Here is an 18008-nt window from a genome sequence, read left to right as displayed (position 1 = left end):
CTGGTGAATCTTCGCTGCACTCCCTCCACGGCAAGACCATCCTTCCTCAGATAAGGCGACCAAAACTGCACACAATACTCAAGGTGTGGTCTCACCAAGGCCCTGTACAACTGCAGCAAGACATCCTTGTTCCTGTACTCGAACTCTCTCGCTACGAAGGCCAACATACCATTTGCCTTCTTAACCGCCTGCTGCACCTGCATGCTTACCTTCAGCGACTGGTGCACAAGGACACCCAGGTCTCATTGCACTTCCCCTTTTCCCAATCTATTGCCGTTCAGATAATAATCTGCCTTCCTGTTTTTGCCACCAAAGTGGATAACCTCACATTTATCCACATTATACTGCATCTGCCATGCATCTGCCCAATCACCCAACCTGTCCAAATCATACTGGAGTTTCTCGGCATCCTCCTCACAACACACACACCCACCTAGCTTTGTGTCGTCTGCAAACTTGGAGATATTACATCTAGTTCCCTCGTCTAGATCATTAATATATATTGTGAATAGCTGGGGTCCTAGGACCGATCCCTGCGGTACCCCACTAGTCATTGCCTGCCACTCAGAAAAAGACCCATTTATTCCAACTCTTTGCTTCCTGTCTGCCAACCAGTTCTCTATCCAAGTCAGTACCTTGCCCCCAGTCCCATGTGCCTTAACTTTACACGCTAATCTCTTATGCGGGACCTTATTGAAAGCCTTCTGAAAGTCCAAATACACCACATCCACTGGTTCCCCCTTATCTATTCTACCAGTTACATCCTCAAAAAATTCCAGTAGATTAGTCAAGCACAATTTACCTTTTGTAAATCCATGTTGACTTTGTCCGATCCTGTCACTGTTTTGCAAGTGCTTTGCTATTACATCTTTTATAATAGATTCTAGCATTTTCCCCACTACTGATGTCAGGCTTACCGGTCTATAATTCCCCGTTTTCTCTCTACCACCTTTTTTGAATAGTGGGGTAACATTAGCTACCCTCCAATCCATGGGAACTACAACATAAAGAAAAATCAATAGCAGTGTAGCTTTAGTAAACTTCAGGACAGTCTAATTTACCCATTGATCCAGGGACCAACTTAGCCTACACAACAGGCACTGCTCCAGATTGTGCAGGCCACGGTCTGCTTATGGGAATTGCTATGAAACATTCGGAACAGAACCTACTTCTTGCCTTGGAATACGTGATGAGATCATTGGGTTTTTTCTCGCAGTCTTTAGCTCTGATGAAGGGTACACACCTGCCTGATTGGCCTTCGCTTTATTTCCAGCATTTTCTGCTCTTATTTCAGATTCCCAACAATTTGCAGCCTTTCCCTTTTTATTGGGTTGATTTGATGCAGTTGCAAATTTGAACTGTAGCAGGCCTTAAATCACCGTGTGAAAATTTGAATTGACAAACCTTTTCTCGTGTGTTTACAAACACACGGTGGCATTAATTGTGTTCAGATCTGAGCCAAGCTGACAGTTGGTGGAGGGGTGGTGGGGGGGGGGGGCGTGGGTGTGGGGGTGAGGGGGGCTGATCTTTAATTGGCCTCCGCTCCCATGGGCTGAGTGTAAAATCAGCCAGTGTTCTGAATCCTCATAGCTATTCAGTGACTCCTATACTTATTGGGCGATTCAAGACTTTGACTCAACTGTTATGTCTCCCAGCCCTTACGCATAAAGAACGGCTACTTGAGTGAGGTAGCAGAGGGTTGCTGGTGCCTGTGGAACTGTAGCCCAGAGAGAGGCAGTGTCTGCAGGAGAGACGGGACAAATGGGGGGAAAAATCATGCTCGGATATCACTTGCATATGGCATCAACATGCTGATAAAGGATACAATGGTCTTCCGGCTTTCTATTTCAACAAACAATATAGTGAACAGTGAGGAGGATAGTGATAGACTTCTAGGGGACATAGACAGGCTGGTGGAATGGGTGGACACGTGGCAGATGAAATTTAACGCAGAAAAGTGGAAAGTGATATATTTTGGTAGGAAGAATGAGGAGAGGCAATATAAACTAAAGGGTACAATCCTAAAGGGGGTGCATGAACAGAGAGACCTGGGGGTATATGTGCACAAATCGTTGAAGGTGGCAAGGCAGGTTGAGAAAGCGGTTAAAAAAGTATACAGGATCCTGGGCTTCATAACTAAAGGCATAGAGTACAAAAGCAAGGAAGTTATGATGAACCTTTATAAAACACTGGTTCGACCTCAACTGGAGCATTGTGTCCAATTCTGGGCACCGCACTTTAGGAAGGATGTGAAGGCCTTAGAGAGGGTGCCGAAAAGATTTACAAGAATGGTTCCAGGGATGAGGGACTTCAGTTACGTGGATAGACTGGAGAAGCTGGGGTTGTATACCTTAGAGCAGAGAAAGTTGAGAGGAGATTTGATAGAGGTGTTCAAAATCATGAGGGGTCTAGACACAGTAGATAGAGAGAAACTGTTCCCATTGGCGGAAGGGTCGAGAACCAGAGGACACAGATTTAAGGTGATTGGCAGAAGAACCAAAGGCGACATGAGGAAAAACTTTTTTGCTCAGCGAGTGGTTATGATCTGGAATGCACTGCCTGAAAGGGTGGTGGAGGCAGATTCAATCGTGGCTTTCAAAAGGGAATTGGATAAGTACCCGAAGGAAAAAAATTTGCAGAGCTACGGGGAAAGGACGGAGGAGTGGGACTAGCGGAAGTGCTCTTGCAGAGAGCCGGCACGGACTCGACAGGCCAAATGGCCTCCTTCTGTGCTCTAACCATTCTATGATTCTATAAAAAAGAATCACCAAATAACTTTCTCACGAAGTCTCTGTGCCACAGGTGGATCTCGCAGGTACTAGGCAGCTTATCAGAAGGTGCACTTGACCCTACATATCGCGTCTCCAGGAATTGAAGGTTAATCTCCTGGTCACCGCTGGGAGCAACTTAGGAGAAAAATCATAGGGGCATTAAACAAACTTGTATTTTTTTTTCATTTTCTTTGAACACTTTCATTCATTATTTATAAAAGTACTGGGGATGGGGGAAAAAATGCTGCTTCATTAACAGTCAAGATTGATCCAATTGGGTAACAAGGAGTCTGTTTTGTTCCTGATTGGCCGTGGGAAGGCAGTGCGCCCAGAGGACGGACCAATGGCGGGAGTGCGGGGGCGGGGTCGTTCGAGGCAGGAGGTCATGTGATGAAACCTCTAGGAATGCGCCCAACCAGAGTTGGCGACTCTACCTGCACTCAATTAATGTCGGACGTTCTTTTCTGTTTCTTCCCACAGAAAAACAATCACTGGAAATGCCTCCAAAGCAGAGTCGGCCGGGATTTTCCAGGAGATGGCAGTTGTCTTGCTGGCCGGAATCTTTACATTTCCATTGGCCGTTGCGACTCAGTTTTTGCCTTTGTATCACATTCCGCATGACGTTTATAAAATACACACGGAGAATGTCGTGATGGTGCAGCTGGGTAAGTCTGAGAAACCGGACAGTTTTTGGAAGTGATGTACCTCCCACAGCCTGAGTACTTAACAATTAACTTCACCGTAGATCAAAATGATCAACTAACTACGGCAAATTACCACTTAATGCTCCACACCAAGCAGCAAGTCTCAGAGCAAATAGAAAAGCCAACCCACCCCCGTAATAAATAGGGCACTGGACCACTAAAGATCCATTACTGACGTCCTTTCACCCATCTAAGAGACTGCTGAAAGCTGCAGATCGTGTCCAATTGACCTGCTGCACTCGTGGACAGACAACTGTAAAGAACCATCATTGTGCTGTCAGGAGCTGGGTGACTAGTCACAGAATCACAGAATCACAGAAACCCCACAGTGCAGATAGAGGCCATTTCGGCCCATCGAGCCTGCACTGACACATATCCCTAGGAGCAGGAATAGGCCACTTGGCCCCTCGAGCCTGCTCTGCCATTCAAGAAGATCATGGCTGATCTTGGCCTCAAAGCCACTTCCCTGCCCGCTCCCCATAACCCTTCACTCCCTTATCTTGCAAACATTTTTCTATCTCCACCTTAAATGTATTTAATGACCCAGCCTCCACAGCTCTCTGAGGCAGAGAATTCCACAGATTTACGACCCTCTGTGAGAAGAAATTCCTCCTCATCTCAGTTCTAAAAGGGCGACCCTTTATTCTGAAACTATGCCCCCGAGTTCTAGATTTCCCCACGAGGGGAAACATCCTCTCTGCATCTACCTTGTCGAGCCCCCTCAGTATCTTATATGTTTCGATAAGATCACCTCTCATTCTTCTAAATTCCAATGAGTATAGACGCAGCCTGCTCAACCTTTCCTCATAAGTCAACCACTTCATCTCTGGAATTAACCTAGTGAATCATCTCTGAACTGCCTCCAATGCAAATATATCCTTCCTTAAGTAAGGAGACCAAAACTGTATGTAGTACTCCAGGTGTGGTCTCACCAATACCCTGTACAGTTGTAACAGGACTTCCCTGCTTTTATACTCCAACCCTTTTGAAATAAAGGCCAACACTCCATTTGCCTTTTTGATTACTTGCTGTACCTGCATGCTAACTTTTTGTGTTTCATGCACAAGGACCCCCAGGTCCCTCTGAACTGTAGCATTTTATAATGTAATTAGAAATTTGGATCTGCTGTAGATACCATCTCAGCTGCTCCCACAAACAGTGTCTTCCTTTTGTGGCAGTGACTCACATTGCCAGATAACTGTTCATACGATACTGCGACCCAGAAGTACCCCCCTGTAATCTGAACCAGATATTCACGCCTTCCATACAAATGCTTCTTCAATCTCCTCAAACCCGACCGAGCAAACACATGGTGAGACGAGGCTGGACACAAATCGCTAAGCTGCTTTATTTCACAGTAAGGTTAACATACTGAACAGCCGTTATAACCAGACTCACTTAATTCAATCCATACAACTTAATTTTGCATAATAATACAAAATAAAGAACACGCCACACTAACCCACATCCTCCTTAACTTAAATAAGATGGCATCTCACTGTCCTCCAGCGCTTCCAACCTCTTCACCTCAACAAGCTCCTCACCGCTTTCCCTTTAGCAAACCTGGCTGGCCTCATAACGTTGCTGTTTCAATATAATTCTCCGTGTCCTCGTCATTCTCTTGTTATCTCACATATTTTCACAGGCAGTGATCAAAGGACCAAAATGAATTGCTGATTATTTAATCTCTGGGGGAAAACAACCTCCATTTAGCATTCTAACTACCTTACGTCAAAGTGCTTTTTTAAGCCTTGTGAGAACATACTCTGCTCTAAAAATTTCCATCATTAAAATTAACTCTTTTTTTCCAAATCCTTTCTGGCGGTGGGGGGGAAACGATCAAAAAATCTTGAAACGTGACCAAGCATCTAGCCATTTTAATATTTAGTTATAAGTGCTCCTGCTGGCTCACTTGGTAAATAGGCTGCCTGGTGTGGTACTGATTTAAGAGCCCAGGTCCTGGTCCACGGTGATATTCGGCCTCATGGCTAAGAAGGCAAAATATTAGCCCAGGCTCCCACTCCTGATCATAATCGAGGGATCCCTGGGTGAGGGCAGGAGTGAGCATCAATGTAATGCTACCCACTTCAAACAGTCTGTGACTCACTGTTTGGGGGATACAACAAGAGCAAGCCCATGGGGGAGACACCATCTCATGGAGGGCTTGCACCATCTGTGGACAAGTATCTGAGATTAGTCAGTGCCCTCAGTGGAGGGTGCAGGAAAGAATATTTGGCTCTATGTTGTGTCCATAGTTACACAACGACGTTGCAAATCATCGGCACCCTGGATTAGTGCAGAAGTTGTGCACATATTGTGAGGAGGAATGAGTCAGCCAGGAGCCAACTGTTACAGCAGGCAGGGTTCCTCCACAAATGAGTATCGATTGGCTGAATATTTGAGTAATCAGCCGAGAAGCTGGTGAAATGTTGGGATATCAGAGTGGGCCGAATGCTCACCTGCCTGCAGACTGACAAAGTGGAGCTCGCAGTTGTTTGCATCGTCGGACCAGCTCGGCTGCCTCTGCTGGCGCGGGGAAACCCACATCTGGAGTTGGTTCTCTGTGCAGCTGGTAGCAACGGAGCCGCCACGTTCATCTCGCCACTTCGCCACCAAAATCAGGGTCGCTGCTGGCCAAAGTAAAAAGAAAGAAAGAACTTACATTTATATAGCTCCTTTTGTGACCGCAAGACGTCCCAAAGCACTTTACAGCCAATAAAGTACTTTTTAATCGTCGCCACTGTTGTAATCTAGGAAATATAACAGCCAATTTGCGCACAGCAAGATCTCACAAACAGCAATGTGATAATGACCAGTTAATCTGTTTTAGTGATGTTGGTTGAGGGATAAATGTTGGTCGGGACACTGAGGATAACTTCCTTGCTCTTCTTTGAATTGGTGCTATAGGATCTTTTACATCCACCTGAGAGGGAAGACCAGAGCCTCAGTTTAATGTCTCATCTGAAAGATGGCACCTCCGATAGTGCAGCACTCCCTCAGTACGGCATTGGCTTGTCAGCCTAGATTATGTCCTCAAATCTCTGGAGTGCGACTTGAACCCATGACCTTCTGACTCAAAGGCAAGAGAGCTACCACTGAGCCACGGTTAACACCCCACCGTACTGCAAAATAAATGTAGTGTTAACCACCATTCTACCAGTACAGGGCCCAGTGCTTTGCTGTGTGAATGAACAGCACCAATGGCTAATCTAGGAGAGACTTAAGGACTGATTCTTTGTTTATTCTTATGTTTTTCTCCTTTTCGCCACCTCTCCTGAAGGCTCCTGTTGGAGCGCCTTTCCATAGGCACCATCAACCTCCTGGTACCTCATCCAAGAGGTCATTCCTCTTGTGTCAGCCTAGATGGTAAGCCTGGAAATTTCCTTGGAGCAGCTCCTGCTCCATCACTGTAACTTCACTGCTGGTAAACCCGTTTCCGGTGAAGTTACGGGAACAGCTTCAAGGAAATTCCTGGTCGAGATGTTGGCAGGTGATTTGACTTCCATACTGTCCAATTTCCAAGGAGTCCTCCAGTAGGCGTCCTTATAATTAGAGCTTCTTCCCAATACTTTTTGCTCATTCTCAATGCAGGTCAATTCCCAGACAAACCCATGCGTCCTATGAGCTGGAATGTGACCTCAAGATTTGAAGTTACTGGGATAGCCTTGCTTCAGGGTGAAGAGTGAGCCCATCTATTACTGGGCTAGGCACTCAAAAAATACAGAATGCCAGTGTATTCTGTAATGAATTCTCCAAACAGGCAAAAATTACCAAATCCAACAGACCTTTCTGCTCAGACTAAAAACTAATAATGTAGACTTAATAAAAAGCAAGATTATACCGAAGCAAAAGTTCATCAGCAGCTAAGAAAACAGTACAGTATTCACCTTTCACTGATATATTGACTGTGTTTTTGCAATGCAGTCCTTCTAGTTTTACTTTTTTGCCCAGACTTTTTAACTGGGTATCTATATCTTGCATGGGTTGCTATGTCTCATCAAGTTCTGGCTCACTGCTATGACTTGGAGTTAAACGATTGCAACACGTGATCTGATAATCTGACCAGTTCCATATCTCTGTTAGGAAGCGCTGAACATACAGCCAGCAATCAAATCAGGCTTTCAAAGCCTCAGTAGCCCATCTAAGATGATTGCCTGCCCTAATAGGAGACCCCCTGATGGGAAAGCAGTCACAAGTAGTTAGCTCAAGTCTGATAGCTTGCAATTTTTGACATTCCCAAAATGAAGCAACTATTGTTCTGCAGAGAATGCATTGAGATGGAAGAGCTACTGGGACATCAAACCAGATGATTCACTGCTCATTGCAAGCTCCAGAAACAAGAGTTTCTCTTACAGAATCGCTGGCTGAAGTTCATTTAAAACATCACAGAGCACTGGCTCAAGTTAAATTTAACTTAAATGCTAGAAGAATTCCGAGGCCCTGGAACAGGGGAAATCCTCTGGTCTGTAATGTGCCACACGTACATTTTCCTGGGGTTCCTTGGAAAGCAATCAGGCGCAGGAACATTAAGACTCTGAATTTGCGCAGGGGTTCTCCTGGTCTCCCATGTGTCTATGGGATTCCATCTGTCTCCCACCGAAGTTACAGTGGGAGAAAGGGAGAACCTCACTGGAATTTCAGGGCCTGATTTCTTCCTTTCTTAGCCAGGGAAGTGGTCGTCAATTGCAAAGGCCCAGCTAAGATCAGCCAAATGACCAGGGATTGAACCTGAGACTTGCCTGGTGTGAATTCTTCAGTACAACACCAGTGGTGCATTTCTCCACTGAAGCATTAGAGACTTTGCCAAGTCTAAATGAGAATTGACTGCAATAATACTGTGAAGGATGAATTCCTGGAGTGTGTACGAGATGTTTTTTTAGACCAGTACGTTGAGGAGCTAACGAGGGAACAGGCTATCCTAGATTGGGTATTGTGCAATGAGAATGGGTTAATTAATAATCTTGTTGTGCGGGGTCCTTTAGGGAAGGGTGACCATAACATGATAGAATTCTTCATTAAGATGGAAAGTGAAGAAGTCAAATCCGAAACTAGGTCCCTAAATCAAAATAAAGGAAACTACGATGGTATGAGGAGTCAGTTGGCTATGATAGATTGGGGAGCTTCATTAAAAGGCATGACGGTGGATAGGCAATGGCTAACATTTAAGGAGCGAATGCATAGAAACATAGAAACATAGAAGACAGGAGCAGGAGTAGGCCATTCGGCCCCTCGAGCCTGCTCCGCCATTCAATGAGATCATGGCTGATCATCCAAACTCAGTACCCTGTCCCTGCCTTCTCCCCATATCCCTTGATCCCTTTAGCCTTAAGAAATATATCTAACTCCTTCTTGAATATATTTAATGAATTGGCCTCAACTGCCTTCTGTGGTAGAGAATTCCACAGGTTCACCACTCTCTGGGTGAAGAAATTCCTCCTCATCACTGTCCTAAATGGCTTACCCCTTATCCTTAGACTGTGACCCCTGGTTCTGGACTCCCCCACCATCGGGAACATCCTTCCCGCATCTAGTCTGTCTAGTCCTGTTAGAATTTTATAAGTTTCAATGAGATCCCCTCTCATTCTTCTAAACTCCAGCGAGTATAAGCCCAATCGACCCAATCTCTCCTCATATGTGATACCTGCCATCCCAGGTATCAGTCTTGTAGAGTCCGCGCCTAAATCATACACGGACTTCGGGAGAACAGTTTAACAGGTAATTTACTGAACAAGAGGCAGCTTGAAACTGAAACTACAGAAGCCTGCTATGGCCTTTTATACAGGGGTGGTCACTGCCGGTACTGCAGTCTAAGACCAGTTATTCCCTTAAAGGTACATACAGAACAATTCCTCCCCTTTTAGATAAACAGTACATAACATTCATTTAACAACTAAATAATAACTAATTACAATTACAATTTTCTCAGTAATATATACATCAACTGGAATAGTCATTTATAAGTTCAGTCTTTGAGGAGGCTTCCTGATCCGGACTGGATAGCGCCTTTCTCGAGTATCCTGTTCTGGCGGTGGAGTCAATTCTGGCTCATTGTCATTGGTTGGTTCGTCAGCTTCCAATACCCCTGCTTCTGAGGTAGATGCAATCTGTACTTCGGGCTCATTACCAGGTGCACATGCTTGTGGTACAGGTTTGGCTTGTTCCTGCAACTCTAGAATCTGGTCAGCATGACGTCTCACGATGCTCTCTCCAACGTCCACTGTGTACATTAGTGGTCCCTGCTGTGTGCATATCGTGCCTGGCTGCCATTTTTCTGTTCGGTAGTCGCGGGCCAAGACTGGTTGCCCTATCTTGAAGCTCCTGGTTGTCTTCTCATTTATGTGCTGGAACTGCTTATCCTCAACATCTCGTCTTATGTTTGGTTTGAGCAAATCCAAGCGACATCTTAGTCTCCGGTTGAAAAACAGTACGGCTGGAGTTTGGTTGGTTACTGCATGTGTCGCATTCCGGTAAGCAAACAGGAAGTTATCCACCTTGTGTTGCAGTGGTATGTCATCATTATACATTGCCTTTATGGCCTTTTTAAAGGTCTGAACAAACCTCTCAGCCAATCCATTTGTGGCTGGATGATATGGGGCAGATGTGTAATGTTTCACCCCATTATTCTTCAGGAACCTCCGGAAATCCTCAGACACAAACTGTGGGCCATTGTCGGAACAGATCTGTTCTGGCAACCCATTCCTGGCGAAGATGGTCCTTAGGACTGCAATAGTTTTCTCCGTGGTGGTGGAGGACATTTTGATGACCTCTGGCCATTTCGAATGGGCGTCCACAGCGATTAGAAACATTGAGTCCATAAATGGACCAGCGAAATCAATGTGTACCCGTTGCCATGGAGATGAGGGCCACTCCCATGGATGTAGCGGGGCCTGTGGTGGAGCGTTTTGGACCTTCTGGCATCCTGTGCATCTCTTGGTCATATCCTCGATTTCTTTATCGATTCCCGGCCACCACACAAACGCCCTGGCTAGGCTCTTCATTTTTACCCCTCCTAGATGACCCTCGTGAAGCTCATTGATTATTCTATCTCTCAACTTGGGTGGAATTACCACTCGGGATCCACACATCAAGGTTCCCCGGCACACTGACAGCTGTTCCCTCCTTGGCGAGAATGCTGGCAACAGTGAGTCGCCATATGCTGGCCATCCCTTCACCGTCAAATCATAGACCCGAGAGAGTGTCGGGTCATTTCGGGTTTCCTTCTCAATACTTGCGTTTGTAACAGGCAAACATTCGACTATGGTCGCATGGAATATCTCCACCGGGTCCACTGCAGGTGCTTCTTCCGCTGTAGGCAACGGTAGGCGTGACAGCCCATCAGCGTTTCCATGTTGTTTCGTACCTTTGTACTCTATGTCATACTGATGTGCCCCTAGAAAAAGTGACCATCTTTGCAGCCGTTGCGCCATCATCACCGGAACGCCCTTCTTTGGGTTAAAAATTGAGACCAGGGGTTGATGATCAGTCAGTAGGGTGAATTTCTGCCCGTGCAGATAGTGATTGAACTTCTTCACCCCCCACACCAGGCTGAGGGCCTCCCTGTCAATCTGGGCGTAGTTACACTCGGCTGAGGTTAGCGAGCGCGATGCAAAGGCTATTGGCCTCTCTGAACCGTCACGGAATTTGTGTGACAGCACCGCTCCAATGCCGTAAGGTGACGCATCACATGCCAACCAAATCAGTAGTGTTGTGTTGTAGTGGGCCAATACTTCTTTTGAAGTGATTTGGCATTTACATTCCTGAAAGGCACGCTTACACTCATCACTCCATTTCCATGTTACACCAGTTTGAAGGAGGGCGTTCAGTGGGTGCAGAATTGTAGATAAATTCGGCAAGAACTTATGGTAGTAGTTCACCAACCCGAGGAACGACCTCAGTTGCAACACATTTTCTGGTGCTGGAGCCTTGACTACAGCCTCAATCTTGTCCGGCGACTTATGCAACCCTTCCTCATCAATCATGTGGCCACAATACAAGATTTGTCTCCTGAAGAACTCGCATTTGGGATGGTTGGCTCGTAGCCCATATTCCTGCAATCTCGTGAGCACCTGTTCCAGGTTGGCAAGTTGTTCATTGTCATTTTTGCCCGTAACCAGGATGTCGTCCAAATAACACTGGGTCCCCGGGATCCCTTGCAGGACTTGTTCCATTGCCCTCTGCCACATAGCCGGGGCCGATGCTACCCCAAATACCAGTCGATTTTACTGGTAAAGGCCTTTGTGAGTGTTTATCGTGAGGTATTTCCTAGATGCTTCTTCCACCTCCATTTGTAGACCTCCAGGTCAATCTTTGTAAAACGTTTCCCTCCAGATAGTGAGGCGAAAATATCTTCTATCCGCGGAAGCGGATACTGTACTGTGTGCAGGGCTGGGTTCACAGTCACCTTGAAGTCCCCACGGATGCGAACCTTCCTTGGCTCCCCAGGCGTGCTGCTCAATGCCTTCTTCATTACAGGAACGATGGGTGTGGCCCACTTGCTCCAGTATACCTTAGACAGCACCCCCGAATGCTCCAGACTCTCCAGTTCAGCTTCCACAGCTGGGCGTATCGCGTATGGCACCGGTCTGGCCTTGAAAAATTTTGGGGTTGCGTTATCCTCAATCTTTATGGTTGTCTTTACTCCTTTTAGAGTCCCAAGTCCTTGTTGGAACACCTCTTCCGCGTCAGGTAGAATTTGTGACAGACGTCCAGGTGCGACGTCATCATCTTTTTTGTCAGTCACAGTTAGTGCCAGAATGGAATGCCAATCCAATTGTAGTCTTCGGATCCATTCACGTCCCAATAATGGTGGTCCTCCATCTCGTAGTATATACATGTATAGTTTCTGTGTTTCCTTTCCGTTATATTCAACTGGCACCCTTATTTTTCCTCTGGGGTAGACCTTTTGCCCCGTGTATGTCTTCAATACAATGGACGTGTCCTTTAAGGGTATGTGTGAGAATAGCCGCTCATAGTCTCGTCGATTCATGACAGTTAGGGCTGATCCTGTGTCCAATTCCATCTTCACTGGGGACCCTGCTATCATGAGGGTGACCCAAATGGTTTGGTGATCTTCTTTTGCAATCACGTTGTGTAACTTTAAACAACTTAGTCGCCTGCTCCCGGAGTCCTTATCACTCTCCTGATCTTCTGAACTACTATCTGTCAGTTTCTTTACTTTCCTGTACTGTTCCTTAGTAGTTCTTGTCGTGTTGGTCTTCTTTCCCGACCTGCAGACTCTTGCTATATGTCCCATTTTCCCGCATTGCCTGCATATTTTGTCTTTAAACCAGCAGTCCTTCTGCTCATGGGTTGTTCTTCCGCAGCGATAGCACTTTTCGGCTCCATACGACATTTCGTTAGCGCTGTATTCTTGTGGTTTCTGTTGTATTTCCGCAGCTCCCCATGCTGCTGCTTCGTAGGATACTGCCACGCTGAAAGCCTGTTCTAGCGTCAGGTCCTTTTTTGAAAGTAGTCATTTCTGAGTTCCTTCACTCTGGAGCCCGCAGACAAACTTATCCCGTAAGGTGTCTGCCAGTCCTGCTCCGAACTGGCAGTGCTTCGATAACTTGCGTAGTTCCGTAAGATAGTCAGCATTGCTCTCATCTTTGTACTGGTTTCTTTTATGGAACTTGAATCTTTCTGCTATCAGCAGTGGTGTAGGGCTTAGATGTTCCTGTAAGATATGAACAATCTCCTCAAAACTTTTCTCCATTGGTTTAGCTGGGGTAATTAAATTCCGCAATAGGCCGTACGTACTCGCACCCATCAGATTTAATAATACCGACGCCCTCTTTCCATCAGCCACCTCATTTGCCTTGCAGTACACTTCAATTCTTTCCACATACGTGGTCCAGTCTTCTACCTCGTTGTCGAAAGCAGTGATACTGCCACTTTTCGGCATCTTGAGCGATTTAAAATGGCGCCTCCCGCGCTTTTGCTTCTTCCCCAATGGAATAAAATGGCGCCTCCCGCGTTTTTGCTTCTTCCCCAACGGGATAAAATGGTGCCTCCCGCGCTTTTGCTTCTTCCCCTTACTGCCATGCTGCTCCTAGCGTTCTACGGGGTAATGGCGGTGACCCGCAGCTTCGGCGCGTCTCGCTTTCCTTCCCCCCCGTTTAGTTTCTCTCCGCTGTCCTGTTCTCGAGCACCGACCGCGCCCTGTGCGCTCCACCCTCTCTCTCTTGTTTTATTTCCCCGGCGACGCTGCGCGGCCCGATTTGTAGAGCCGCTTGATCGAGCTTGAGCCCACCGCAGTCCGGAAGGGTCAGCGCGCTACCTGCTACCAGCACGATTCGCTGGAACCACAGTCTCTCCCGCAATTCTCCAAACACCGATGGATTCTTTGGGTGGTTGCCCTTGGTCGACGCCCGTTGCTCAGACTACGACCTTCCAGGACCTTCCTTTCAGGCGAGATCCCCGTGAGATGATGCCACACTGCAGGTGAGTTCGAACTTACTCGTCATCACTGTAGAGTCCGCGCCTAAATCATACACGGACTTCGGGAGAACAGTTTAACAGGTACTTTACTGAACAAGAGGCAGCTTGAAACTGAAACTACAGAAGCCTACTAGGGCCTTTTATACAGGGGTGGTCACTGCCGGTACTGCAGTCTAAGACCAGTTATTCCCTTAAAGGTACATACACAACAATTCTGGTAAATCTTCGCTGCACTCCCTCCATGGCAAGAACATCCTTCCTCAGATAAGGCGACCAAAACTGCGCAGAATACTCAAGCTGTGGTCTCACCAAGGCCCTGTACAACTGCAGCAGGACATCCTTGTTCCTGTACTCAAACCCTCTCGCTACGAAGGCCAACATACCATTTGCCTTCTTAACCGCCTGCTGCACCTGCATGCTTACCTTCAGCGACTGGTGCACAAGGACACCCAGGTCTCGTTGCACTTCCCCTTTTCCCAATCCATTGCCGTTCAGATAATATCTGCCTTCCTGTTTTTGCCACCAAAGTGGATAACCTCACATTTATCCACATTATACTGCATCTGCCATGCATCTGCCCAATCACCCAACCTGTCCAAATCATACTGGAGTTTCTCAGCATCCTCCTCACAGCACACACGCCCACCCAGCTTTGTGTCGTCTGCAAACTTGGAGATATTACATCTAGTTCCCTCGTCTAGATCATTAATATATATTGTGAATAGCTAGGGTCCCAGGACCGATCCCTGCGGTACCCCACTAGTCACTGCCTGCCACTCGGAAAAAGACCCGTTTATTCCAACTCTTTGCTTCCTGTCTGCCAACCAGTTCTCTATCCAAGTCAGTACCTTGCCCCCAATCCCATGTGCCTTAACTTTACACGCTAATCTCTTATGCGGGACCTTATCAAAAGCCTTCTGAAAGTCCAAATACACCACATCCACTGGTTCTCCCTTATCTATTCTAATAAGAACCTAAGAACATAAGAAATAGGAGCAGGAGTAGGCCAATCGGCCCCTCGAGCCTGCTCCGCCATTCAATAACCGCCAATCCACTATCACAGAACCATCTCCTGAATCGAACAGAATTAGACACACGAAATAGGAGCAGGATCAGGCTACACGGCCCCTGGGCCCGCTCCGCTACCCACAGGGCCATGACCGATCCGAACCTAGACTCATGTCCAAATTCCTGCCCGCTCCCCATAACCCTTAATTCCCTTTACTTCTAGGAAACTGTCTATTTCTGTTTTAAATTTATGTAATGATGTAGCTTCTACAGCTTTTTGGGGCAGCATATTCCATGGACCTACCACCCTCTGAGTGAAGTAGTTCCTCCTCATCTCAGTTTTGAAAGAGCAGCCCCTTATTCTAAGACTATGCCCCCTAGTTCTAGTTTCACCCATCATCGGGAACATCTTCCCCGCATCCACCCGATCCAACCCCTTCACAATCTTATATGTTTCAATAAGATCGCCTCTCATTCTTCTGAACTCCAATGAGTAGAGTCCCAATCTACTCAACCTCTCCTCATATGTCCATCCCCTCATCCCCGGGATTAACCGAGTGAACCTTCTTTGTACTGACTCGAGAGCAAGTATGTCCTTTCTTAAGTATGGACACCAAAACTGTACGCAGTATTCCAGGTGCGGTCTCACCAATACCTTGTACAACTGAAGCAATACCTCCCTATTTTTATATTCTATCCCCCTAGCAATGAAAGCCAACATTTCATTGGCCTTCTTAATCACTTGCTGCACCTGCATACTAACCTTTTGAGTTTCGTGCACCAGGACCCCCAGTTACTACCAGTTCTACCAGTTACATCCTCAAAAAATTCCAGCAGATTAGTCAAGCACGATTTACCTTTTGTAAGTCCATGTTGACTTTGTCCGATCCTGTCACTGTTTTCCAAGTGCTCTGCTATTACATCTTTTATAATGGACTCTAGCATTTTACCCACTACCGATGTCAGGCTTACCGGTCTATAATTCCCCGTTTTCTCTCTACCACCTTTTTTGAATAGTGGGGCAACATTAGCTACCCTCCAATCCATGGGAACTGTTCCAGAATCTATAGAATTTTGGAAGATGACCAGCAATGCATCTACTATTTCTAGGGCCAGTTCCTTAAGTACCCTAGGATGCAGATTATCAGGCCCTGGGGATTTATCGGCCTTCAATCCAGTCAATTTCCTTAACACCATTTCCCTACAGATACTGATTTCATTCAGTTCCTCCCTCTCATTGACCCTATGTTCCCCGGCATCTCTGGGAGGTTATTTGTGTCTTCCTTTGTGAAGACAGAACCAAAGTATGTATTTAGTTGGTCTGCCATTTCCTTGTTTCCCGTTATAAATTCCCCTGATTCTGACTGTAAGGGACCTACGCTTGACTTCACCAATCTTTTTCTCTTCACATATCTATAGAAGCTTTTACAGTCAGTTATAATGTTCCCTGCAAGTTTACTCTTACACTCTATTTTCCCCCTCTTAATTAATCTCTTTGTCCTCCTTTGCTGAATCCTAAACTGCTCCCAATCCTCAGGTTTGCTGCTTTTTCTGGCTTATTTATATGCCCTCTCCTTGGATCTTATGCTATCCCTAATTTCCCTTGTTAGCCACAGTTGAGTCACCTTTTTTGTTTTATTTTTATGCCAAACAGGGATGAACAAATTCTGTAGTTCATCCATGCGACCTTTAAATGTTTGCCATTGCCTATCCACCATCAACCCTTTAAGTAACATTCCCCAATCCATCCTACCCAACTCGCACCTCATACCATCATAGTTTCCTTTATTTAAATTCAGGACCCTAGTCTCTGAGTCAAATACTTCACTCTCCATCTTAATGAAGAATTCTTTCATATTATGATCGCTCCACCCCAAGGGGCCTCGCAGAACAAGATTGCTAATTAATCCTTTCTCATTACATAATACCCAGTCTAAGATGGCCTGATCTCTAGTTGGTTCCTCGACATATTGATCCAGGAAACCATCACGTATACACTCCAGGAATTCCTCCTCCACAGTATTGTTACTAATTTGGTTAGCCCAATCTATATGTAGATTAAAGTCACCTATGATAACTGCTGTGCCCTTATTGCACACGTCTCTAATTTCCCATTTAATGCCATCCCCAACCTTGGCATTACTGTTTGGGGGTCTGTATACAACTCCCACTAATGTTTTCTGCCCCTTGGTATTTCTCAGCTCTACCCATACAGATTCCACACCATCAGAGCTAATATGCTTCCTTACTATTGTGTTAATCTCCTCTTTAACCAGCAATGCTACCTGATGCGCTATCAATTCTAATGAGAGGCTGAGCAGAGTTCAGAACGACAGGCTTTTATTAACTACTGAATTGCACTTCAGACAGATCAGGACTATGCCTCTAGTGGATGACCGAATGCCTGGAGCTGCCATGCGGCCGTCCTTATACTCGGTAGCCGAGGGCGGAGTCAGCTGAGGCATAGTCAGACATAACAGTTAAACAAGAGTGAACGACAACAACAACAACAACAACAAGTGAACACAGTGAACTACAGTGGTTTACCACATTCACCCCTCGTTTAAAATTAAGTCCGGCAGGGTGAAGTGTATCAAAAGTTCGAGTAGGCGAGTCTGTCGGGCGGCCTCGTTTGCCGTCGAGATCTTCGTGGCGACGGTTGCGATGTTACAGCTTCCAACGACGCGTCTTGAGCGGGGTCGGGCACCGGTGTATCGTCCCCTTTGGTGTTGGGTGGGCGAGTGGACTCCGGCTGGTCCTGGGGTCGCGGCATGCCGTCTACTGGGGTGGAATGGATAGGGGTGAGAATTTGGTCTACTGAATTTTGGGCCGTGTCGAAGGGGGTCGTGGTGGAGGGCAATGGTGACGGGTCAGTGGACCCCGAGGGTGCCAGATCTCTAATGGAGACTGTATCCTCCCGCCCGTCCGAGTATGCCACGTAGGCGTACTGGGGGTTGGCATGGAGGAGGTGAACCTTCTCTACCAGGGGAGCCGTTTTGTGGGACCTTACATGCTTCCTCAGCAGGACGGGCCCTGGGGACGTCAGCCAGTGTGGTAGTGAGGTACCGGATGTGGACCTCCGGGGAAA

The 18008-nt window shown here is 46.5% G+C and overlaps 1 protein-coding gene across 1 annotated transcript in view; it reads left to right on the top strand.

Moving 5' to 3' along the window:
* LOC147104493 (uncharacterized) overlaps positions 1-18008 on the top strand; it is a 389586-nt gene that overhangs the window by 363176 nt on the left and 8402 nt on the right. Inside the window, exon 6 of the mRNA XM_085962145.1 lies at positions 3252-3436. Coding sequence (XP_085818271.1) covers positions 3252-3436 — 185 coding nt within the window. The remainder of the gene's footprint in view (positions 1-3251; positions 3437-18008) is intronic.

The sequence above is a fragment of the Somniosus microcephalus genome, chromosome 19 (assembly GCF_052327205.1).
Source record: "Somniosus microcephalus isolate GS21.2 chromosome 19, FLI_Smic_1.0, whole genome shotgun sequence".
Lineage (NCBI taxonomy): Eukaryota > Metazoa > Chordata > Chondrichthyes > Squaliformes > Somniosidae > Somniosus > Somniosus microcephalus.
This window is presented reverse-complemented; position numbering and strand designations above follow the sequence as displayed.